Source organism: Stenella coeruleoalba, assembly GCF_951394435.1.
Source record: "Stenella coeruleoalba genome assembly, chromosome: 18".
Classification (NCBI taxonomy): domain Eukaryota; kingdom Metazoa; phylum Chordata; class Mammalia; order Artiodactyla; family Delphinidae; genus Stenella; species Stenella coeruleoalba.
Genome location: NC_137164.1, coordinates 5,513,486 through 5,537,988, shown reverse-complemented (window position 1 = coordinate 5,537,988; position 24,503 = coordinate 5,513,486). Strand labels below are relative to the sequence as shown.

The following is a 24,503-nucleotide window of genomic DNA, read 5'->3' as shown; positions in this document are numbered from 1 at the left end:
AGACAAAAATGTCAACTATGATTTCTTCTGTACAATCCCATACTAAAGACCCTGGCCAATGCAAGAAAACAACAGAAAAAAGATTACAAAGGAAGAGATTATTATCATTATTTGCAAGTAAGTGTTCAAATTTTATATACACACACACATATACATATGTATATATACATATAAAATAATCTACAAATTATTAGAAATAGAATGTCTCAAAGTAACCAACACACAAATGTCAATCACATATTTTCACACTAAGAATAATGAACTAGAAAATTTTTATTTTTGAGACGCCAAATTATAATACCAACAATTACCACAAATGTGTCTCAGAATATCTTACAAAATATATGTAATACTTGAACACAGAAAATTATAAAACTTTGTGGAAAGGCATTAAAGAAGACCTGGAAAAAAGAACTGGACAGAGAGCCCATGTTCATGGACAGAAAGACAATACTGAAATCGTGACGATCCTCTTCGATTCATCTAAAGATTCAATACAACTTCCCTGAAGGCACCAGGCTGCTTCACGGATCCACAAGGCTTGAAGACTGTCCCCTTGTCTGGTACACTCATCAACAACCCTCCTTGTCAACACCGAGCTCTCTAAACCCCACCCTCACAGTAAATTCCAATTCAACTTCTGAAAAATCTTCTTACTCTATAAAAATTCTCCTGATACTCATGTTTAAAAATTATTCCCATCATTTTGTACTTTATCTTTTGCTGCAAGTAGCACACAATGCAAACTGTCTCTTTGCAGGGGAGAACTGCGCCTTAATCCTCTCTGTATTCCCAACTACACACGTAATGGCACGGTGTCAGCACACAATACATTTATCGAAAAGGAAAAAGAAAGAGGTGAAAGTTTCCTCTTCTTGGTACAGCAATAGCTACAAACAGGAAGTGAAGAGTGCCAACACCAGAATTAACTGAGTATAACAAGTTGGGAGGAGAAAAGCAAGTGTTCATGCTATCAAGTGGCATAGATGCCAGTTGTCACTATTTAAAAGCAAATGTGAAACAAGCAAATGTGAGAGAAAGAGAAGAATCTGAAGAATTTGAGGGGAAGGGCATTCTTGTAACACAGCAGTCTGATTATTCTAGTACTACTCTTTCCAGATCTATGTAGCCTGGGTAAATCTAGATTACACTAATGTTAACTAAAATTGTTAATGCTGTTGTAACTAAAGTTGTTAACTTTAACAAAGTTCCAATAACCACATTAAATCCTCAGTAATAAACTGTCATGTATGGCTACACTGAAGAGAATGGTTTAGATTAGAAATCACCAAAATATATCTCATACTGAACAGATGAATGAATTAAAGACAAACAGAGGAAGCGTTTTATCTACTTAACAATAGGGCCAATATTTGGGACCTCATCCAAGAGAAAATCATAGTAAGGAATTTATATGATCATATCCAGGAATACAAAAAACGAAGTTACTACTAAAGATATATTTCTTACTTTACTGATTTTTTTTAAACCAAATTCCCTAATCACACCCCCTCCCAAATAAAACAATGCACAGTTTATAGCCCAAAAAACAGACACTAAGTTTATACTCCTAAATTCTAACAGGATCTTAAACATACAATGAATTAATAAATCTTTTTCCTTGATATTGCTTATGATAACTTAAAGGGTGGGTATAAAAGGACAACTCTAAAATTGAGATCAGAGCGCTTTTCTCCCCCTCCCTCCGCCACTCACTCTTTCAGTGAGTCAGAGACAAGCTTTATTTCTTAGTCCATTTCTATCCACTAGCTGTTCTTAGCAGGAGGAGAAAGTGAGTCTAAAGAAAGTGTTTAATTGTAATCATTGACAGTTAAGTCTGTATGTCATGGAGTTCTCTGCAATTTGATGCAACCTGTCAGACAAATCCCCAGGATACTCTAGACAGCTATCCTATACGCAGGACAGACTTCTACTGTGTAGAACTTTCTGAAATAAAATGTTAAAAATTACAGAACAACATCAGAAATGCATTAAATTCTCCGTATGATGTTGATGACTACTGCATAAATAAAACTGCTTTAAAATATAATCCCTACAGTTTCTCAGTAAATTTAGTAACAAAGATCCTTGACTGGTGTGTGGGGGGGTCCCCCAAGACCACTTCCATGTTCAGAAAGTCACTGGAACTCAGCACAGGGTTGTACTCGCGACTAAGATCTACCACAGCAGTGTAGTAAACGTACACATCCAGATCTCAAGGGGCAAAGACGCAGGTGGAGACTAGAGGGATTCATCTGTGGGCTTCCTTATGCCCCCTTCCTCACGAGGGGTCACACGGCCCACTCTTCGTCCAGGAGCACAAAGGCAATATATCTGCTCAGAGAAGCACCAGGGTTTTTACAGAGAAGCACACACCAGAATCCCACACTCCCGGACGGAAAGCATGTGAGCAGCACAAACCACACTGTTTGCACAGAGTCTAGGAACAGTAAACCACCCTCATCAGTTAGGGAAAAACCGGAACACTCCCCACCTCCGAGGTCCCAGACATCAGCCCAGGGCCAACCTTGCAAGCAGGCTCTGTTAAGTACACTATGTTAGCTCACTTCCGCACATATACCTTAAGTTGTCTACTACAGTACAGCCACCACTTTTTCATAATTCTGCTCTATAGTGTAGTGAATACTGTTACAGACAAATATAAGGGCAAATGTTTTGTTTCTTACATCTAAACGTACCTCAGGGAAGAGGGAGGAGGGGGAAAGTAAGCTTTAAGTTAGGGCAATGGATTTATGTTGATTCCACTAAGTTTGTCCATACACATTGAGAAAAATTATATAATTAGAGATGTACCCTCCGTCGCTAGGAAATATAGCAAAGAAAAATTAAATACAGCTCATGTAAAACGGAGCTGAACCTATGTGTTCCATCAACTCCTTTCGTTAGTATCTAAACTATCTAAACACATACCATAAAAGTAAATATATGTGTTATAGCTTAACTGGATTTCAGCTACTAATGTTAATAGAAAAGATTTTATAATATCATTAGTTGGCATATTTTAATTTCTAGTATACTAATATTATAGAAGCCATTCAAAATGTTTACTTATGTAAAAATTAGAGGGGAATTCCCTGGTTGTCCAGTGGTTAGGACTCTGCGCTTTCACTACCGAGGGCCCCGGTTCGATCTCTGGTTGGGGAACTAAGATCCCACAACATGGCCAAAAAAAAAAAAAACCATGTGTTGGGACTTCCCTAGTGGCTCAGTGGATAAGACTCTGTGCTCCCAATGCAGGGAACCTAGATTCAAACCCTGGTCAGGGAACCAGATCCCACATGCACGCCACAACTAAGAGTTCACATGCCACAGCTAAGGAGCCTGTGTGCTGCAACTAAGGAGCTGGCAAGCCACAACTAAAGGAGCCCTGGAGCCACAACTAAGACCTGGTGCAACTAACTAACTAACTAAATAAATAAATAAATAAAATAAAAATAAAATTTGGAAGTATGAAACAAAATTTATTCTTCATAAATAACTGTTGGACTTCTGGAGTAATCCTGAAGAGGATCGTCTGGCTATGGCTTGGTGTATACATCACAAAAACTGCTGCTTTCAATCTCAATAGCTTAAAAACTATGCACAGCCTTTGTCCCAGAAATTCTAGCTCTGGAAAGTACCCTAAAGAAATAATCCTAAATCCTGAAAGACATTTATACTTAAAATAAATGTATATAGGGACTTCCCTGGTGGCACAGTGTTTAAGACTCTGCCTGCCAACGCAGGGGACACGGTTCGAGCCCTGGTCCAGGAGGATCCCACATGCTACAGAGCAACTAAGCCCATGTGCCACGACTACTGAGCCCACGTGCCACAACTACTGAAGCCCGCGTACCTAGAGCCTGTGTTCTGCAACAAGATAAGCCATCACAATGAGAAGCCCGTGAACTGCAACGAAGAGGAGCCCCTGCTCACTGCAACTAGGGAAAGCCCGTGCACAGCAATGAAGACCCAATGCAACCAAAATAAATAAATATATAAAATAAAATAAATGTATATATACACGGAGCATATACATATGTGCTGCTTTTTAAATGGTAACACTATAATTCAACATTTTAATAGATAAAATAAGTTTTTAAAAACTGAATGCAATTTGAAGGATAGAGAAAACACTATCAATCTGAAGTCTATTAAGGTGGTAAGAATGGTTTTAGGAGAAAATAGCTCCATTATAAGTGATGTTCTGTGATGTACACTAAATTTTTCCCATGACACAATTATTTAATTCAGTTAAGAAATAAAGAAAAGCTGTTTGAATACTTAATAACTTTACGTTTAAAATTTTTCTTTTAAGTTTACGTTCTGAATAACCTTGAGCATGTTTGTTTGCACAAATATCATCTTCACTGCCTTGTAATAAAATACACCAAGTTAAAAACCCTAAATTTAGAAATCCTTAGTCAGTATTTTGCTTAATGAAAATCACCCTATTGAGTCACACTTGAATTCATACAATTACCTACTTAAATTCAAAGATAAATGAGAATCTACTTCATAAACTGCCAACAGTTTGAAGAGAATGTTTTACAATTTCCAATTTTTAAGCCAGAAGTAGACTAAGCTTCTCCCCTTTCTACAAATTAGACAATGGGGCCTGACACAGCTCAGGCACATAAACTCAGTGAAGGTAGAAATGAAGCTAGAATCTAAGTCCCTTGAGTGCTAGTACAACCCAGTGGCGCACTCCATGCTGTTGAATTTAACCCAAATTTAAATCCCTGAAGGCCATATAAAAATAATGCACCTAGAAGAAAAAGTTTAAGGAGAAAATGTGATTAAAGGCATAAGAATTGTCAAATTTCAGAACATATAAAATATTAAAGGAGGGGAGGATGGTACAACCAGTTCACAACATTTCTCTGTTCAAGTTTCTGGATTTCTACAATAAGCCTCAAAACTATACTGCCAATCCTAAAAGTTTAGGTACTGTGAAAAGAAACAAGTCATAGGAAGCTACGTATAACCGCTACAGACAAGGGTGATCCAGAAAATCCTTGAATTTAAAGACAATTAGAATTTAAAGACTTGAATTAGTGTTTCTGAAGATTCCTAGCAACATGAAAGTTTGGGTCATTTTCTTTATTAAAGTTTCTTTTTTTTAAGTTTATATGTCTAATGATATTAATTCCACCGCCGCCCCCACCCTAAACAATAATATAGCCTAAACAATAATATAGCCTAAACAATAGGCTATATTAATATAGCCACAATAATATAGCCTAAACAATATAGCCTAAACAATAATATAGCCTAAAACAATAATATAGCCTAAACAATAATCAACTCAAATATTGACTAGGTAAAATTCCCATTATTCCTATATATTTTAAATCATACTAACTTTCAAATGATTAAAATAAAATTAATATATTTATAACCCTTTAACTCTTAAACCACAAAATTATTTGTTACCACACAGATGTATATACCTTTGGCCAAAGTATTGCCTGTATCATGCCACACCCTGTTTTTAAAAGCCTCCAAAAGGACAATCCACAGTATTCCTGCATAATTTATAATGGCCTAGAATATTAGGATAAGAAAACTTTCCTTTCTATAGCTTAAATCCCTCATGTCTCATATTAAAAAATCCATTTAATTAAACATTAAAATTATCCTCATTTCCTTGAAAACTGAAACTAAAAAAATAACCTTTTAAGGTAAAAATTGTTAATTATCAAAATCACAATATTAGCCATAAGCCACGATAAAAATTATTCACTAATCTAGTAAAATATACACTAATCAAGTTAAGTTCAATTTAATCCTAAAAGTTGCAAGCCACAAATGCAAACTACCTTTGCAAAGATGAAACAACCCAAATGCCAAAAGGTTTACTGGAGAGAAATGTTTATAACCCCATGTGGAAAAAGGATAGCTTGGATTCATAAGTAGACTGCTAAAATCCTATGCTGACCTCTCAGGAGCATACTAATTCTTGCTGGCAACAAATAGTAAAATTTCTACACTTTAAAGAATTGTTTCATTAAGTGTGGTGATAAAATGAAAACAAAGTCAGTAAGAATATTGATTGATGTCAACTGCCAGAACTGATTCCTTCAGAAACCCTGTTTTCACAACAGCAACCCCTTATGATTAGGGGAATTAAAAGTTGCTGAACGCAACAATCCCTTCAGTTAAACACACAGACCCCTCAGAGCTGTCCAACGCTGCCCAAACTATCCATCCTTTAGTCGGATCAGTCAGTTTCATGAATTGTAGGATTTATCTTCAAGTCCAGTGCTGACTCAGAGGGTAGCTTGTTCCCTAGAGAAAACAACCAACAAAAATCAGAACAGCTACTGCTCATAAGCTCTTTCAACACCCAAGTGGAAAGGACAACTTAATGGGTCCAAAAAATAGTTCAACTTCCTTTCAGCTACAGGAGTAGCCAATAAACTGAAAGCATCTATATGCCATAGGCAGTTCCTGGTTAAAGCTTTCACTCAGTTACAGTAAGAAATGTTAAAACTAAAAAGCTTGCAAGAGAAGCTATCACACACACCATAGGGTTTCTCACCCAAGAAGAAATTTGCAAGGACTATAAACGGAAAGTATTTCAAGGGCCAAAGCTGTTATTTTGTTTTCTTTAATCTGTGAAAAGCTGCCTTTCGTGTGCGTGCGTGCATGCGTGTGTGTGTGCGTGTGTGTGTAGTGGGGGGAATTAAATATTTCCACCCAGAAGCAGTCTACATGTCTAGGGCACTAGCTTTGCTTATGGCCATACATAAAAAACTAGTGAAATGTTACTTAATTCCCTAAACGCAAGGTCCTCATATTCACTGGTCAGAGAGAATATTCTGAATTAAAAGATAAAAAGAGTAACATGTTCTGTTTCAAGATATGCAATAGTGAACTGCCTTCCCTATTATTTCTAAAAACCAAAAAATCAACATGTACAGCCTTAGAGCCTCAAAATATACCACTACAAAATGGGGGGGGGGGGCTTTGCATTTCATGAGTTAGGGGTTCTGGCTACAAAAATATGTTGTTATGAAAAAAAAGAGGGAAAAACCTCCATAAGAAGAAAGGCAACCAAAGAACTCAAGCTACTTTCAGAAACATTATTTTGTCCTTTCCGGCGCATGAAGCTAACAGCTTTTCACAGAACACACACTCCTCAAGACCACCTCCAGAGGGAGGCGTGAGGGTGGCCAGCACAACTTTCCTTTCTAAAACATTTATTCGTGTGGGGAAAATTCTAATCAAAAAATTTCCCTTGTCACTTCCAAGCTCTAATATGGAAAATTCTTGATTCTCCACCAAGAACCTCAGTGCCTCAGAGCTCAGATTTACGGAGGACAAAACTAGTAGTGACTACACACTGTCTTGAAAACTACTCTTTTGAATATAAGCATCTGACAGGTTATGGGGGGTTTTGGTTTGGTTTTAAAGCCTTACTCATTCCTCATTTTCCCAGCCTCTCTCAGAGAAAGGAGAGTTAAATCCCACTGTATGTAATGAATGGTACCTGTCATAAACTATCTGGGGAGAATTCACCAAATAGCCACTCAAATCATTCCCTGTAGTCTGTGGTTCAGGTGAGAAAAACAGCAACCCTCCCAGCTTCCTCAACCTGAGTACCAGTGGATCGCTTCCCATCAAGAAACAGGGCTCTGTGCCGGTGGTTTTCAATCGCATTGAGCAGAACCCTAAGCTTCCAGAAATGCTTCGGGGCTCTGTAAATTCTTGATTTGAATTTCATCTGTTTTTTTCACTTTTAGTAAATCAACAATAAAATCACAAATGCAGGTCCAAATTAGCATGCATTCTTTTTTAACATACTAGAGATCATCACCAACATACTTAGCTTGTGCTGGGTTAGGGTATTCTCATGGAGGCCCAGAATAAAGCCTCTCTCCCGTCACCCCCTATACACATGGATCTTGCATTAGGAAGGCAGTGACTGCGATAATCTTTATTTAAATGCACATGCACTCAGAGAAAACTGAACAAATGGGTGCACAACTTATTCATGTGAATCATGATTTTTATGTTACTATATGACAGAAAATACAGAAAAGGAGACAGGAATATAAGACTAATTACTGTCCTTCACCCACCGATTTCAAATTACTGGGTTCGACATAATACCACATAGACTTGCTATTCTCACTGAATAACTTCATGAGTAAGTTTAATAAACCTGACCCTGTAAATGCCAGTTTTATCTGCTTTATATAATTTTAGATTTGGGGACTACATACAGACTTCACAAGAGTTCTGCTGCTTTAAAAAAAATGTTTGAAAACCACTGTTCTCTAAACTCTAATTAAGCTTCGGTATTCCTGGCTCACAGGTCCTCTAGGGGCAGAAATGGTAATTAAGTCTTATGTTTCTGATGCTTGCTGAGCTTCAGGTGCCAGATATCGACGTGCTCCCAGCCTGCTGTCCAGTCCTGCCTTCTCTCCCCCCATCCTGACAACCCTCAAGAAACAATGTGCCATGGACTTATATACACTACTAAATGTAAAACAGCTAGCTAGTGGGAAGCAGCCGCATAGCACAGGGAGATCAGCTCGGTGCTTTGTGGCCACCTAGAGGGGTGGGATAGGGAGGGTGGGAGGGAGACGCAAGAGGGAGGGGATACGGGGATGTATGTATATGTATAGCTGATTCACTTTGTTATAAAGCAGAAACTAACACACCATTGTAGAGCAATTATACTCCAATAAAGACGTTAAAATAAAAAAAAAGAAACAGTGTGCCGAACTCAGGGGTGCTAATAGCAAAGAAAATTGGTAACATTTTAAAAAAGAGACACCAGGTACCTCAAAATACATGACATTTTATCTCAGTGTCATTTTTCATTCATTTTTCCAAGTTCCTGCCCAATCTAACCTTTTTCACTTGCCTAGCAATTTTAATTTGAAAAGAAAATTCCACTCTTCTGATATTTCAGAATGGTGGCTCTCCACGTCACGCAAATGGCAAACTTCAAAAATATTTCTTTGAAAAGATAAATGAATAAGAAACACCACTTAACAGAAGCAGTGACCAAGAGCCTAAGGTAGGTAAACAGAACCATCTATGTGAGCTAATTAATGATAGTAGTTTAAACTGTCATGTGGAATCACTGCACACTGGTACCAACGTATAGTTTGTCTAAAAAAAGTGCCAGTTGGCAAAAAACCTCGCCTTATCCTATTCCCTCCAGGCGAACTCTGTGGCCTCCCCTACGTCAGCATCTAAGGGTAATGCCTGTTCCAGGAGGACCCTGCTCCAAGCCTATGGCTCGGTACTGCGCCTGACGTTTTCTTCACATCTGTCTTTACCTAACTCAGAATGAATTACTTTATGAAAGTTCACTAACTGAGCGAAAACAATTCTCTATTATGGTAATAAACTGGTTAAAAACAAACAGAAAAAAAAATAAACTTCACAGATTCTCAACTGTCTGTGTTAAAAATGTTTAAAGAAATCCTATCTATCCTTTAAAACCCATCTTATGGGTTTTCCATGAAACTTCATCCTGGATAACCTCACTCGAATCAGATAAAATCTCACCTTCCCACAAATTTTCTGGAACTCTGAACTTTTTTTTTTCTCTCAAAGGGTAGATGTCAGAATCTCCTGTGAAATCTTTAAACGTACAGACAATGGCAGTGCTCCAAATGTGGGGTTTCTGACTTCATAAGTCTTACATGGGGACGGGGAAGCTGTATATGCAAAGCACCACGGGCTAATCTGCAACTACATATGAAAGCTTACCGGAACCACTGCAGGAGATCAGGCACTGAGCAAGGTTCCAGGAATTCAAGAAATAAGATCTAGTTCTGATCTCATGAAGTTCATAGTTTATTCATAAAGCCCACGACAGTGCTTAAAATTTTTCAATTTTAGTGTTTACTCTAGGTCTCCATGTGTGATCACAATAGTGGATAAAATGATAAAAATGGTTCCAGAAGCATTTAAGTGAAGGAAATAAATAAAACATACAGACAAAACTTTAAAAACATTAAGAGATAATGAAAACATTATAGAAGCATAGAGATGTAAGACAGTAATAATGACTTCAGACGTAGAAATGGCTTTGAAAGGGGGAGACGAAAAAAAAAAAAAGAGACGCATTTGACCTAATCAGTGAAAAACAGGCAAGATCTCAAGAAACTGAAGAGCCTTCCAAGTAGAGGAAGGCACAGAGATGGGAAAATTGCTGCCATTTTCAAATACATATTCTCAAATAGGATACGTATTTTATATCAGAGGAGGTCCTCCATGAAGAAAAGAAAGCTGGTAGTCATTTTCAATTATTTTAATTCTAAAAATATTTAATAAGCATGTAGACATAGTTCCTTCCACAAGGGAGCTTATATTCCAATAGGCATGAAGAGGACCACTCATTCTAATACAAAGAAAAATGCAAGTTCAAATTGTAGTAAATTCTAAAAAGGAAGTAAACAGGAGAACACCATGAAAAATAATGATGGGAAATTTCCTCTACATTAGTCAAAGGCCCTTCTCTGTGACACTTTAAGTCACTTTGTAAGTGACACCTAAGAGAACGCAAGGAACCATCCATGGAAAGAACAGGTGAAACAGTACATGCAAAGAACATGAGCCAGAAAGGAGCTTGACATATTTGAGGAAGACCAGTATGGTTGGAACTGAACACACAACGGAAAGAGTGAAAAGGTGAGATTCGAGAGGTATGTAAGACACAGATCATATACCGTAGTAAGGGACTTGGAGTTTATTCTAATGACAACTAGAAAGCCATAATGTGATTACTTTTACTTTTAGGAAAATATAAAGAAAAAGTAAAATATGTTTACTGATTTACGGTAACATTTCAATTATTAAAAATTGTATTTGATTAGAAGTACAAAGATTCTCTCTTCATTACATTACACAATAAAAATAAGTTCCAAACACACTCCAAAATGCTTTCTTTACTTATTTTTTTAAATATAAATAACCTTTAATAAAAGCCATGTGGACCAAACCAATATAAATGCAACTCAGATTCCACCTCTGATTTCCCCCTCAATATCTAGAGAATTTCAGCAACTGACTTCTATAAGCATACTTCATTTTAGTTGAATATCTACCTGTGATAAAAGGTATTTGGACTACCTGGATATTAAAAACACTGTAAGCATTAATAAAACTATTAAGTGTCCTAACGCTTCCTCACAAAATTTATTTAATCTCATTGACCAAATGTAGGTAAATACTGTCAGTTCATACTATGAGTTTAACCCAAGTTGTATCAGCCACATACTCGTACACAATATTTGATGGAGACCACAGCCTGCACAACTATTTCACTTTCCATGTCTACACACAGTAATCCTCCATTGGGCCTAACTTCAGCCTTACCTCTATCAAGAGCCTCATTTCCATATGAGTTTTCATTAATTAATTCAACAAATGTTAGAATATTATGTGTAAACTACAGTACCTAAACCTCCCAAAATGTGAATAACTTGTCCAGATTTTTAACTGTCTTAAAAACAACTGAATTACAACTTTAAGAACTATACCCTCTGGCCTGTATGTTAGGTCACTTACTTGGATCACTATAATATTTGAAGAAACAGAACAGTGACCTGCTTGCCCCCAAACTTGACAAAATTATCTGGATTAATAGGATCTTCTCTAGCCTCTGCAATGGTGTCAATCTCTTAAATCATAACACGTACATTATTTAAACAGAGTCAAAACAAAATGGGAGGAGGACAGGTGTTAGCTACCAAACAAACTCTTCTGGATCAAAAGAACCATTTTTCTTCTCAAGTGACAGTGAATGTTTATGACTAAATGGTATGCTTCATTCATTGATAAATTATGTTGTATTGTTTATGAACAATAAACATACTCCAAGACAACCATGTCTGATTATAAAAAGTTATAGTCACAAAAAATAAGATTAAATTAGTTAACAACGTAATTTTAACTTTAAATTTCTTTCCAACAAATAAAAGCTAGTAACAAATTAAGAAGAAAAATTAGTCTGGCTTCAAAAAATGTTGTTATTGAATCAATAAACACTTCTTACTTCTTTAACATTAATAACAACTTAGTTGACCTTTACATAAAAATCTTAAAAACATACATATTAAAACGTAACATGCAAATAAAAGATATCTGATTACTAGTTCTAGATCCGTGAGGTTTAAAATTTTAAACAGCCACGGTACGTATGCTATGCATTTTTCAGACATTCTGAAAAATTTATGAGATGTATCAACAATTGATTTACATTATGTGTGTCCCATAAGCATTACTAAGGTAGAAGAAAGCCCTGTGGCCTGGTTTCGCTTAAACGGTATTTGTGATCTTGGCTGAGCTTCAGGAACCCCTGTAACAATTCATTCAATGGTTACTTATCTGGCAACTTCAGTTACCCAGTACACAGACTCGAACCAGAAAAGCGACATCAGCCTCAGCCAAAGAATAATTTAAAGCCCCATCCATGCACCTTATTCACAGGCGACAGTTCAAGTCCTTGCCTCAAAGTCTTTTCCTTATTTAAAGAAAGCGCAGATTAGGAGAAGAAAAGGGCTGTTAAGAAGAAAGAGGAGAGAAGGCAGCACAGAGCATTAAGCAGAGCAGTAGTTCTCAAAATGGACTCCCCAGAAAATCAGCAGCATCACCTGGAAACACATCAGAAAAGGAAATTCCCTGGCTCACCCAGACAGACCTACAAAATCAGCAGCTCTGGGGATGGGACCCAGGGAGTGCTGGGTTTTAACAGGTACTCCAGGTGATTCTGACAGACTCAAGAACCACTGTCCTGGAGTTAGGAATACTAACAGCACAACAGAGTCATCAATAAAAAGCCAGCAAGAACTCACTAACATGGTTCAAATTGTCTGAGTATGTCCATTCGAGGTACTACATTCAGGCACTTTAATAGGCTCAGAGAGCAAGAGAAATTACCTCCAAGGAGTTATAATCTGATTGAGGTGGGAGGACGATGGAAAGGGTGAAGAATCCAAGTAATTACATAACACTGAAGCAAGCTGCTCTTCAAACTCCGTTACCTAAAATGTAGCAACTGCGCTCCGGTTCACTACAATCACCTGAAGCACGTCAAACTGAGCGTGAGTCATCAAAGGAAAGTCAGCTCTGCGTGAAGCAACAGAAACTACAAAGTCTGGCAATCTTTCTTTGAAAAATTGCTGAGAATATGAAGTTTTGACAATGAAAGCCATAAAGCTTCTTATATCCAAAAATTCAAGTGTGATGGAGAGCTTCATTTTCCATGATGCTAGATAAATCAGTTACTGTAGCTGTTTTGGTGATTTCTTTAAAGTAGATACAAAAGATGTAAATAAGATAATGCCCCAAAATGCCTTTATATGAGATAACCAGGGTCAACTTAAAATTCTGCATCCAAAGAAGACTGGAGCATGCAGGCCAGCTGCTTAAAAAGATGAAAGTCTGGATTTTGGTGGACAGTCATGGTTGGAGAAACTTTGCAGACAATTTCCAGGTTTGTCCATAACAACTTCCCACTCAGGCTCCTCCATGCTTTCCCCCTTCCAGCTGACTGGAGAGATGCCTAGAAACCCTTTGACCTGGGTCCTTAAGTACATGGAGAACAGGATCCCAGACAACCTGAAAAATCTGTCCTGGACTGTTACAAAAGCAAGAAATACATTTTTGTCATGTGAAGCCACTACATTTTGGATCTCCATGTTTCAGCCGTTTAGCCTACCACATCACAACAGTGGGCAATAAGATTATGGTCCATAGTAACTATGGCTTAGGGAGCATTTTGGTGACAACAATTATATTAATATCCTATTGATCTGTACTGTTTTCTAAAAGGTACACCCCCCACCAAAAGGGACTATTAGTTACTAGTTATTATTTATAGGAATACCATTCTAAAATCTGGATAACCACATCACAAATATGGGAAGATGTTCATGAAATCATAAGAAAATATCTCATTTCAGAATATCAATGTGTAAGAGATTCATGACTAAAAAATCAAAAACTAAATATTATCACCATCAACATTTAGTCCACATCTGAGTTTTTGCTCGTGTACATGGTTGGAGTTTACATGCCTGTGTGCACTGAGGGTTTTAAAGGGATACATCTCTCTGATTCCTCTACTTTTACTAAGACTCTGCCCCATGCCCTACTGTAGGGTAAATGCACATCCAAAAGGCAAAAAGAGTAAGAAAAAAAGATGACTTTCACATATGAATATGACTAGTCAGGCTGAGAAGAATCAGGGCAAGTCAATAAAAGAGCCTGCCACCATTCACTTCATTCCTACAGAATTAGAGGACCATTCCTATCTAGACATGTCACACACAGCATAGTAATTTTGTCCACACAAACACTCTCTCTCTACTAAGTACCTACAATGCACCACTGAGCCAAAAGGTGAAAAAAAATGATCCCTGGAGGTTTCAACCTATTTGACTCAAAGGAAATAAAAAGACTGACTTCTAACTCTCCACATCCAGCTGAGAAGCAGGAATGTTCTTGGGCACTCACAAATACATGCTGTCTCTCCCTGCCTCAGTTCATTCAGGACCTCTACAACACTCTACTCACCCCAGACCCTAACCTTACACTGCTGAAACAAAACCCCCCTCATCTGTACCTGTGATACAAAGGATTTTCTATTTACACATACTATGTCAAGGAAGTCCATATACCTTTTAAAGTCCTTTTTAAGTCTAGTATCAACACACAAATCAAACTCTTCTCTCCTTTTTGCTACTTCGCATCACTGTTTTCATTTCTGTCTCCTTTTAGTGTACCTATCTACCTCCTATTGATCAACATGTCACAAAACAATACAATTTTAGATTAGAAAGACTTTTAAAATTCTCTATTATCTTCTCATAGAAATGAATATGCTAAAACACAGGGATCAAACAGCATGCTGAAAGCTACATAGCTACTTTAGTAGAAGAACTGGTACCATGTTCCAAAGGCAATCAAGTCACGATCCAATGAAAGCAGCCCCAAAACAGCAGGAGATGCTGCTACAGTTGTAGATCAGGGAACCCCTACCCACTCCCATCCAGCCCTTACTTCTCAGTTAAAGAACAAGTTAGCCAATACATGAGATTGAAACAGGAAGTCCACAACAGAAACGCTCAAACCTAACAGGACACATTAACCAGGGATTCCCCAACCAGCAGAACAATATCCACTGTCAGCTACTTTAAGCCTTACCTGGCAGGTCTCCAAGCCAGCTGCGGCAGCCACATCCCCCTCGCGCCATTAACGTCTTGCCTCAGTGTCCTGAAATTCCCAACCAGGAAGGAAATATAGCCAGCAGGCACTCCCAACCCAGTTACGGCTCTACAGTTCTACTGTTAGTAACCTTCCCTGGAACGTCACCATCTGTACCCATAAACATGCATACGCCGAGCAGCCCCCACCTAGGAGGAGCTCAACATTACAGGGCCTTCTTCACAAAAACCTCAGGGACCCCTGACCTTAACTATAAAGTTTTCTTTTATTTTTTAATGTAGAAAGCAAGCCCCAATTAGAAAACCTGGACATGTTTGAGTGATTCTGCTGAATATACCTGAAAAACAAAGTAGTTACAAAAAATGGAAACATGCAATTTAAAAATAATACAAATATTTTGACTGGTTTTAAAAATGTTTTAACATCTCAAAACACAGAGCAACTCTAGTTCTGATAAAGTTAAACTTTCAACAGGCATATTTCTGTTCCTCATGTGACAATACACCTACACCCTCTTGAACACTTGCAGTATCTAGTTCTTCAAAGATGTTTACAGGATCATTAAAATTCACTGTAATTAAGAGATAGCCACCAATTAAAATTTTTTCTCTGAGATAAAAATGAAGCTTAGTTAAATGAGCATTTATTAGGCACCCTCTTTATGCCTAAATTTGTGCTAGATAAGAAGTGACTCCGTCCCTTCTTAAGAAATTTGTAATGTGCTTAGGAAATCTAGACTGACATTTAAAACAGAATACTTTAATGGTAAACTACCGCTATTGCTATTAAGGGTAAAAATAATTCAGAGAAACCAGTTCAGATGGAAATATCAAAATAAACTCATGGTAGGATTACTTGACGGTCCCACAAAATTCATTTAATGAAAAATAATTAAAAGGAAAATCTGTTTTAGAGTTACATCATATGAAACAGGGAGATGTTTTAGAATTACCTAAATATTTTGTATAATTTTTATTTTCAATAATTATACTACTTAGTAAAACATAAAATAATCTAAAATAATAGCTTATAGTTTTTATGCCTTGAGTGATTTTAATGTAGAGCCTAAAATACAAAGAGAAATTTGAAATATGAACTTAGATATTTACCATATGCAAAACCATAGCTTCAATCCATTAGCAACCTATTTTCCCAATGGTACATACACTCCTTAGCTGGATATCAGAGTAGTAATACAGGTAGGTAGACATATCTGAGGATTTAATTTTACCCACACTAGTGTTACAGCATTATGACCTATGATTTTTGACTTATACAATTTATTAATTTTAACAGTATTTTCCCAGTTTGCCCTCTTGTTTGCGTCAAAAACAGATCAGTTATATGGACACACACATACATACAACTAGACTAAAAAAACAACTGAAAGGGCTATCATGTAGGAAAGATTTTAATTTATTCTATTCAAGGAAAAGACCTAGGACTAATGGATAAAAGATACACAAGACAGAGTTTAGTTCAACAAAAGATCTAATTTTCTTTTTTATTCAAACTATTAAAATGTACACTCGGCTGCCTTGGTTAGCTACATAATTCTTTATTACTGTAAGTGAAAAAGCAGAAGCTAGATGATAATCTCTCAGGAATGCCACCTCTAAACTGGCACAAGGCTGAACCATGGAAACCCCAAAGGTTCCACTTAGACCAATGACCAGTGTCAGATTACCGCATCGGCCAACTAGTATGCAACTGAAATGAATGAAGCCTCCATTTCTTCATTATGATATAAAACATCACAGAATCAGAGAACTTTATTCTTTAGCACAGAACTTTAAAAAAAATATCACCTTTCAACATTAGAAGTATGAGAATATTTTTAAATAGTACATTATATATATTAAAAGTTAAATATTTTTCAACAAGAATGACGGATGAATATTAATTTTCCCTTTTCTTTTCCCTTCCTTTTTCCCCATACCTTGCCCAAGCCAAAAAATAAAGAATGTAAGCCAATTTTATCTATCAATTTGGCACTCGCAGGAATATATAAGAAATGATTAAGTGTTTCAAAAAACTGGATCTGGGCTTCCCTGGTGGCGCAGTGGTTGGGGGTCCGCCTGCCGATGCGGGGGACACGGGTTCGTGCCCCGGTCCGGGAAGATCCCAAATGCCGCGGAGCGGCTGGGCCCGTGAGCCATGACCGCTGAGCCTGCGCGTCCGGAGCCTGTGCTCCGCAACGGGAGAGGCCACAACAGTGAGAGGCCCCCATACTGCAAAAAACAAACAAAAACAAAAAAAAAACTGAATCTAAAAATATACTTTAAAATTCTTCTAAAATATTATGATTAAATTTTAATGAAGGAATACAATTATTTAATAATGATAGGTTTAGTATAATTATTAGATGCTGCTCATCAAATCAATCATCTGAGATTACCATAATAATTTACAATAAAATATACTCATGGTCCAAAAATCTGCACCATTCTCATCTTGAAGGAATGAATATTTGAAAGTACTAAAAAGTCACTTATGGCTCTCTTTCTCATTTATAAATCAATGATGGCATCTTCAAATTCAAGAACTCCCCTCTACCTCTCCCAAGTGTACACACACAATCAAGCAGAACAAGAGATGCTCAACTCCTGAGTCACAACTGTGCACTAAACCACCAGAGGACATATTAGAACACTACCCAGAAATGTACGCTCCTGTTGCTACCTCTCTCAGAATCACCTTCAACAGACTACGGCCAAGACTGAGGTAATTAAAGTACACCAAGACTTAGCTTACCAAGTTTACTACCACATCAAAATACTCTCAGGAAAAATTCTGATAGAAAACCATTCAGCAATTAGTTCTCATGATAAAATTATTTTTCATGGCACAAAAAATTAAAGTATAAGCTGTCTTTTCACATACTTAGCATAGTCATATTTTCATTTCTAAAGGCTATTCCAAAAATGTTTGCCTAAAACTAGACCTATTAGAAAAATATATCTTTATACATTACTTTAAAGGTATTGTTACTATATCACACTCAGGAAATAAAATTTTGCTAAGGGTGTGTTAAACCAGTGATTCTTAACTTTTGGAAGGCTGTGGCCCTCCAAGAGGATAATAAAATCTGTGACCAGAGAAAAATGTGTATTTACAAATTAAAAATATATCTATAATTGTAGGGGTTCTAAAAGACAATTAAGCCCCAGTTAAGTGCCATAGCCCAAATACTAACGCTTACAACTACCTTCATAGAAGACACGTAGAAATACAGCTATCGTTCTCCGGTTAAATGTGCGGAAAACAACTAAACCTATAGCTCCTTCATTTCTTAAATTAAAATAAAATGTATATACAAGTCAATGGAAAGTTAACGTGTGCTGCATATATTTAACACTTTCAAATACCTTTTAGACCCAATTAGCTATTTAAATTCAAATAATTTTTGTATAAAGTTTCACTTCTTGCATTAGAACCTTTTTAAAATACAAATCATGTTTTTAAATTGATCAAGTTTTAGAGGAACCTGATTCACTCAGGATCCACTTTGTTCCACACATTACGTTTTTCTTCCTTACGATCTGAGGAAATAAAAATCTTAACATCTACTCAACTTTGCTCAAATATTTTTACATTTTTGGTCGAAGGATATATTTAAATATGTATTTTTTCACATATAATGAAAATGACATTACTCTAGTTTACATCTGAGTGCCAAAATATTTAAGGTTTCATATTTTTTAGGAGAACAATAATTTGACATATTTTCAAGGGTACTAATTTCTGGAACAGAAGTTGAAAAAAAGAGAAAATGAAACTTTATAACTGAAAATTATCACTAGGTTACACCTATTATAGTAGACAAGGAGGATTAAAGATCAGTTAAATCACCACTAAGGCAGGTAAATAAACTTCTATGACCTTTCTTATTCTACAGTCTTAAAGTGAAAATACCAAGAACCTCTCCTAGGCCTTGAAAAAAATATTTATGGGTAAGAAGTAATGGAAGACACTGAAGGGATAAAATGTTTTCCTGAAAGTACAGACTTAATTTTGTTTTCCTTTGCTCATCTCCACAGAGTGTTAAGCCATTAACTAAAAGGAGAAAATATGGAGAAATAATAAATGCAAAACCATTAATCACTCCAGTATTTTTGGAAAATATTTTAGCCTCGTTGATTGCCATTTGAATAAAGAACAATTTTTAAATAGTTGGTATAAAGAATTCAGGAATACATTTAATATAATATACTGACCTATTTCCAATGGTTCCAGACAGTAATTACTTTCATTAATAGGAAGCAGAATGACCACTTTAATGTTAGGGCTATGTAGAAGAAGAGTAAATAGTTTTAAATTAATTCATTTCATCCTAAATTTAGGTTGTGAAATCCAATGGGGACCAATGAAACACCTACCTACACACAAGTTAATAACAACTGGAAACCTTAAACAAATACCACAGCATTAACGGATTTTGTAATTAAATGTTTTCAGTATCTAAAATTCCCTTTGACATTTTTAACTCCTCCAGTATTTAAAAAGCCCATCTTTTAGCCTGAACTAGTCTGATCAAAGATGTGAACAAAATATTTACTTATGAGACAAGGGAAAATGTGCTGTTAGGCCAAAATCAACTGGTGCTTAATTAAGAAAGCCAAAGGGTTCTGACTGGCGTACGGGTTTTGTTACTGTGGGTGCTTTATAAACACTGCTCTGAAGTCTGGACAATCCCTAAGAAAGTTCAGATGTACAGCTGACATGTAGCTTATGCTCATGTAAACAATGTGCACACACCTCAATGGGAGAAAATCATAGCAGCACATTACTTACAAGTAAAACTTTAGGGCTACCAGGGATATTCAATTCTGACACTGCTCTCTAGGGAAGAATGGAAAATGTTTACAAATTTAACTGAACCTGAAAAGAGCCAAAGTAGAAAAAAAGGTAAAGGGACAAGTAAGGGGGAAGGAGTTGCAAGGTATATCTCAAGGCCCTCCACACAAAATTATCTTAAAAGTTTCACCAGAAAGGTATGTAATTCTTGGTTATGTTTAGTTAATAAAATGATCAACTGCTCACTGGGGTGGGGGAGGATGAGTGGGAGATGAGTGGGAAGGGAGGGAGGGAGAATGAGATGGAGAGAGGGAGGGAGAGAAGGGGAGGAGGGAGAGGTGAGGGGAAGTAGGCATTGATAAAATCCTTGGCAACGCAAGGTTATTAAGTCTCTGAATACACTTGATACTTTATACACTAAACCGGATGCTCTGTTCCATAAAGTTATCATTATCTTCTCTCATTCTTCTTCCCAAAAAGGTCCTTGATTTCAATATCAATATCAAAACCAATGATTTATCACCATCACTGATTAGATTAAGCCCTGGAGGCAGTACTAGTTCCAGGCTGATCTAGATAGATCTTCTGGCTTCATTTAATGTATATAAATTTCCTTTTGTTTCTGTTTTTTTAAACATTCAGGACCAAGTGATGATTTTCCAGTACAGGTTCCAGAAACATAATCTGGGTGGGTAGCTCAACCATTTCACAGACACAAGACAACCTGCTCAGCACTTACTATGAATTCAATATAATTCTGCATACATTGTCTAATTAAGGTACACAGCAGTAGGAATGGGTGATGTTAATTATCTAAGAAAACTTTCATATTTTGATATGTGTTTATGTTAGAAAGCAGAATACAAAATCTGCATGAATTTTTAGATAAAAGAGGGGAACTTCTAAGAAGATAGGGTTCTCAAAGGGTTACTCTGAACTATGCCTCAGGACCCCTGAGGTATAAGTGCATTTCTTCAAATTCTTCTTCCTGCCATTTTGGGTAAACTTGGAAGAAATTGTTGAGATGTACTGTCTTCCCTACCTCAATGACCCCTAATAGTTCACATTTCTCTCCTACCATTGTTTACAATACTTTACCCAATTTGAATTACTACTACAGATTTATAGCCAAACACCTGAAAGGCAATACATCTAAACTTTTCTTTTAAATGATATAAATTATTTTTTAGAAATTTATTTCAAAAGGAGGCCCTTGACGCTCTTACAGAAGTTTTTGAGTGAAAGAGCATTATCATGAACTTAAGGAAATACTATGGCCCAGACAGACTTTTCTTCTCAATAACCATTTTCTCCTTTAAATTTATTTTTGTGCTTTTAAACATCCTTATATTCAATTTTTGTTCATATTTAAATTTTGCTTTAAAATTTTCAACTACACATTTGGACTACGGTACCAAAACCTAGAACGTAAAACTCATAATGTGTTCAAATATGACTCACTGAAGAATACAATTTCAGGTCTGGTAAACTACCAGCAAATGTGCTTAGAGACGTGCTATCTGGAACTCACTGGAAACAGTTACTCAACTTACCTGGGGCTAATCCAGCAGCAGCAGCAGGAGTCCCCATGGATGGGTGAGAGAATACTTGAGAGAAGGCAGACGCATGTGCCTGGGACGCGTTACTGAGCCTGGAGGTTGCTCCTCCTTTGGGAATAAACTCGCTTGCAGTAGGATTTGGTGTCTATTTAAAAATCAAATATAGTAAGTTAACACATTTTAAGCCCAAAAAGACAATGAATCTACTAGGCATTATTCCACAGTGCTCTATTTACTGAGTAAAATATTTTATTGAAAGCCATTTACAGTGTTTTTTAGTTTTCATATTTTGGGGTGGGATAATTAAATTTCTTGAAGAAAAATTTTCATCAAATTTGAGGGTTTTAATCATTTCATTTGCAGAATTTAACTTCAGAACATGAAAATTTGCCTTTATTGTCAAATATACATCATTACCAAACTATCCTAACACATTTTAGAGAACTAGGACATTGAAACTGCCTCAAAACTGAGCCAACAAGTTTCAAATTTAACGTCTTTAAACCACTTCTACCAGGATAAAGATCAAAACTGCCTTTATTCCAAAATTAATCACTTCCTTCTTTATAAGCACTTAAGACATTTCCCCAATAATATAGTACCATGTATTTAAATAACAGTAAAGACAAGAAAAGCACTTAAAAACAAGGCAAACACACGAGAGGACTCAAGATATAAGAAAAACATAATAGAGGCTCCAATGTCTGCTAAGTATTCATGTAACTTGTTATATTAAAAAACATTTTACTATGAGATAAAAAAATTTCCTCCCAGTTGTACAACGCCACCTCTTATCTAGTCCAGTGGCATGTTGCCTTTAAGAATGACTAGCACGTTATAAGACTGCAAGTCAATTTCACAAATGGTCTATATTTTGTCCATGTGGAAAAAATGAATATCCTAAATATTTTTCTGAAATTGTGACCTACATGCTTAAGTACAGTGAAGATCCAACACATTGATATTTGAATTCAACTTCCAAAAGGGTCGACCAAAGAGATAATTTAGTATGTTCATACTTCAGCCCGCATTTTCTGTATACATATAAGCTAAGTTTAAAATACACTGAATCACGATGCAAAAAATTTAATCACTTGAAGTATTTTAGAGCTGATCATTAAAATGGAAAAATACTTCCATAGAAGGCATAAAATAAAAAGATGGACTAATTACTGTACAATCCAAGAACAACTTCCCTACTCAATATGAATGACATTTTAAACTGCTAGGTTAGAGTTCAAAATATTAAATTTGGAAAATAGCAAGTCAAGAGGCTAACCTCATTTTAAACTCTAAAACAAATGATATTTTACTAGTTACGTTCCAGCTAAAATTAAATGCAAAGTAATAAAATACAGAAAAAATGTTAACCTGTGTTTAACTACAATATACTAGATGTACAGAGAACCTCTTTTACTGCCATATCTAAGACATAAAATTCTGAAGAAAAAAAAGAATCAGGCCTGAACCAAAACATATTTTCCAAAGAGAAAAAAAAAAGTCCTCTTCTGTCACTTATGTGTCTATTTTAAAACCTTCCAAATTTAAAACACTGGCATTTTCTTTAAAAGTACGGCCAATTCCTTAATTTCTGGAGTAGAAAATAAGCCAACGCATTTTATTGACATAGTAATCCCTAGTTATAAAAGAACAAATGGTTACCAAGAGGACCCCTTCAGAGCTAAATCAGTGTGTACTAGTTAATGCTGAATCTGTTGTAGAAGATGAAAGTCAAGATAAAATCAATCAGATAACTTGGTAAAAGAGGTCAAAACGCAATCAGATAACTTGGTAAAAGAGTTCAAAACGCCTAGGAGAGATGGATACTTCAGGATTACAAGATTACTAAGAGACAGCAAATTTAGACAAAGAAATTAATCTAATCTAATCCCGAGAAAAAGTATCACCCACTTTCCATTTCATTTATACCTTACATTTACCTTGAATAAGAGACTTTTGATTTCAAAGCTGAGTTTCTCTAAATCAAATCTATTTTAAATTAGTCTGAAAGACTATTTTTAAGGGATCCTATAAAGGAGAAAAAGGAGGGGAAAATCTATTCTACCTCCCCCAAATAAATTATATATAAAATGCCATTATAACAAATAATAAAGGTCCTTCAAATTTATTATGATAGAAGTTATTAAAATTAACTATGAAAATGTATACACTAAACTGCAACTTTTAGGGATTCAACAACCACAGATCCAAAAAACCTACCAGCAATGAATTTTAATTAAGAAGTGAAAAGAAGGGCCTAAACCCCTCCCTCCATTTTTTTTCCTGATTTATGATGGCAAGGCATTTCCCTTGTCTGGGTGGTTAGACAGTTTGTTTTATTTCAGATGAGTTTATCTGAGATGAGAGAGAAGGTTAAAGAATTTAAATGGCAGAAAAAAGAGTTACATAGTAGGTATAACACAAAAAACAAAATCTAGGAATAAGTGAGTAGCGCTACTATTATTAACAGTTAATATAAATTCCTCTAACCAGATTAGAGAACTATTAAAAATACTTAATGAGAAATTATAATAATGAGAATACTTTCTCATGATAAAATTAGTTAAAATAAGAACTATATAATAAAAGTTATATATAACTATATAATAAAAAGATGCATTCTTTAAACCATTTTAATATAACTGGTTTGTAACATATATAAGGGTTTTATAAAGCAACAAAATACCATAGGCACACACCTTTAACATGTTAAAAAGAATACTTTTTTAGAGATAGATAAGGCAAAACTGGTAACTAAAACCAGTATCACATTAAAATGAAATCTCTGTTCATCAGAAAATAAACGATTGGGACTTCCCTGCTGTCACAGTGGTTAAGAAGTCAGCCTGCGAGTCACAACTACTGAGCCTGCGCTCTAGAGCCCACGAGCCACAACTACTGAAGCCTGCACGCCTAGAGCCCGTGCTCCGCTACAAGAGAAGCCACTGC

General features: G+C 36.1%; 1 protein-coding gene across 7 annotated transcripts in view; it reads right to left on the bottom strand.

Moving 5' to 3' along the window:
* Window positions 1–24,503, bottom strand: part of PAN3 (poly(A) specific ribonuclease subunit PAN3) — a 115,155-nt gene that overhangs the window by 43,036 nt on the left and 47,616 nt on the right. For all 7 annotated transcript variants that reach the window (XR_013824764.1, XM_079902564.1, XM_079902565.1 and 4 more), the window contains one exon: window positions 21,549–21,699. Coding sequence is in view for 6 of the 7 variants with exons in the window: in XM_079902564.1 (XP_079758690.1) it covers window positions 21,549–21,699 (151 nt within the window). In the remaining variant the exon portion in view is untranslated. The remainder of the gene's footprint in view (window positions 1–21,548; window positions 21,700–24,503) is intronic.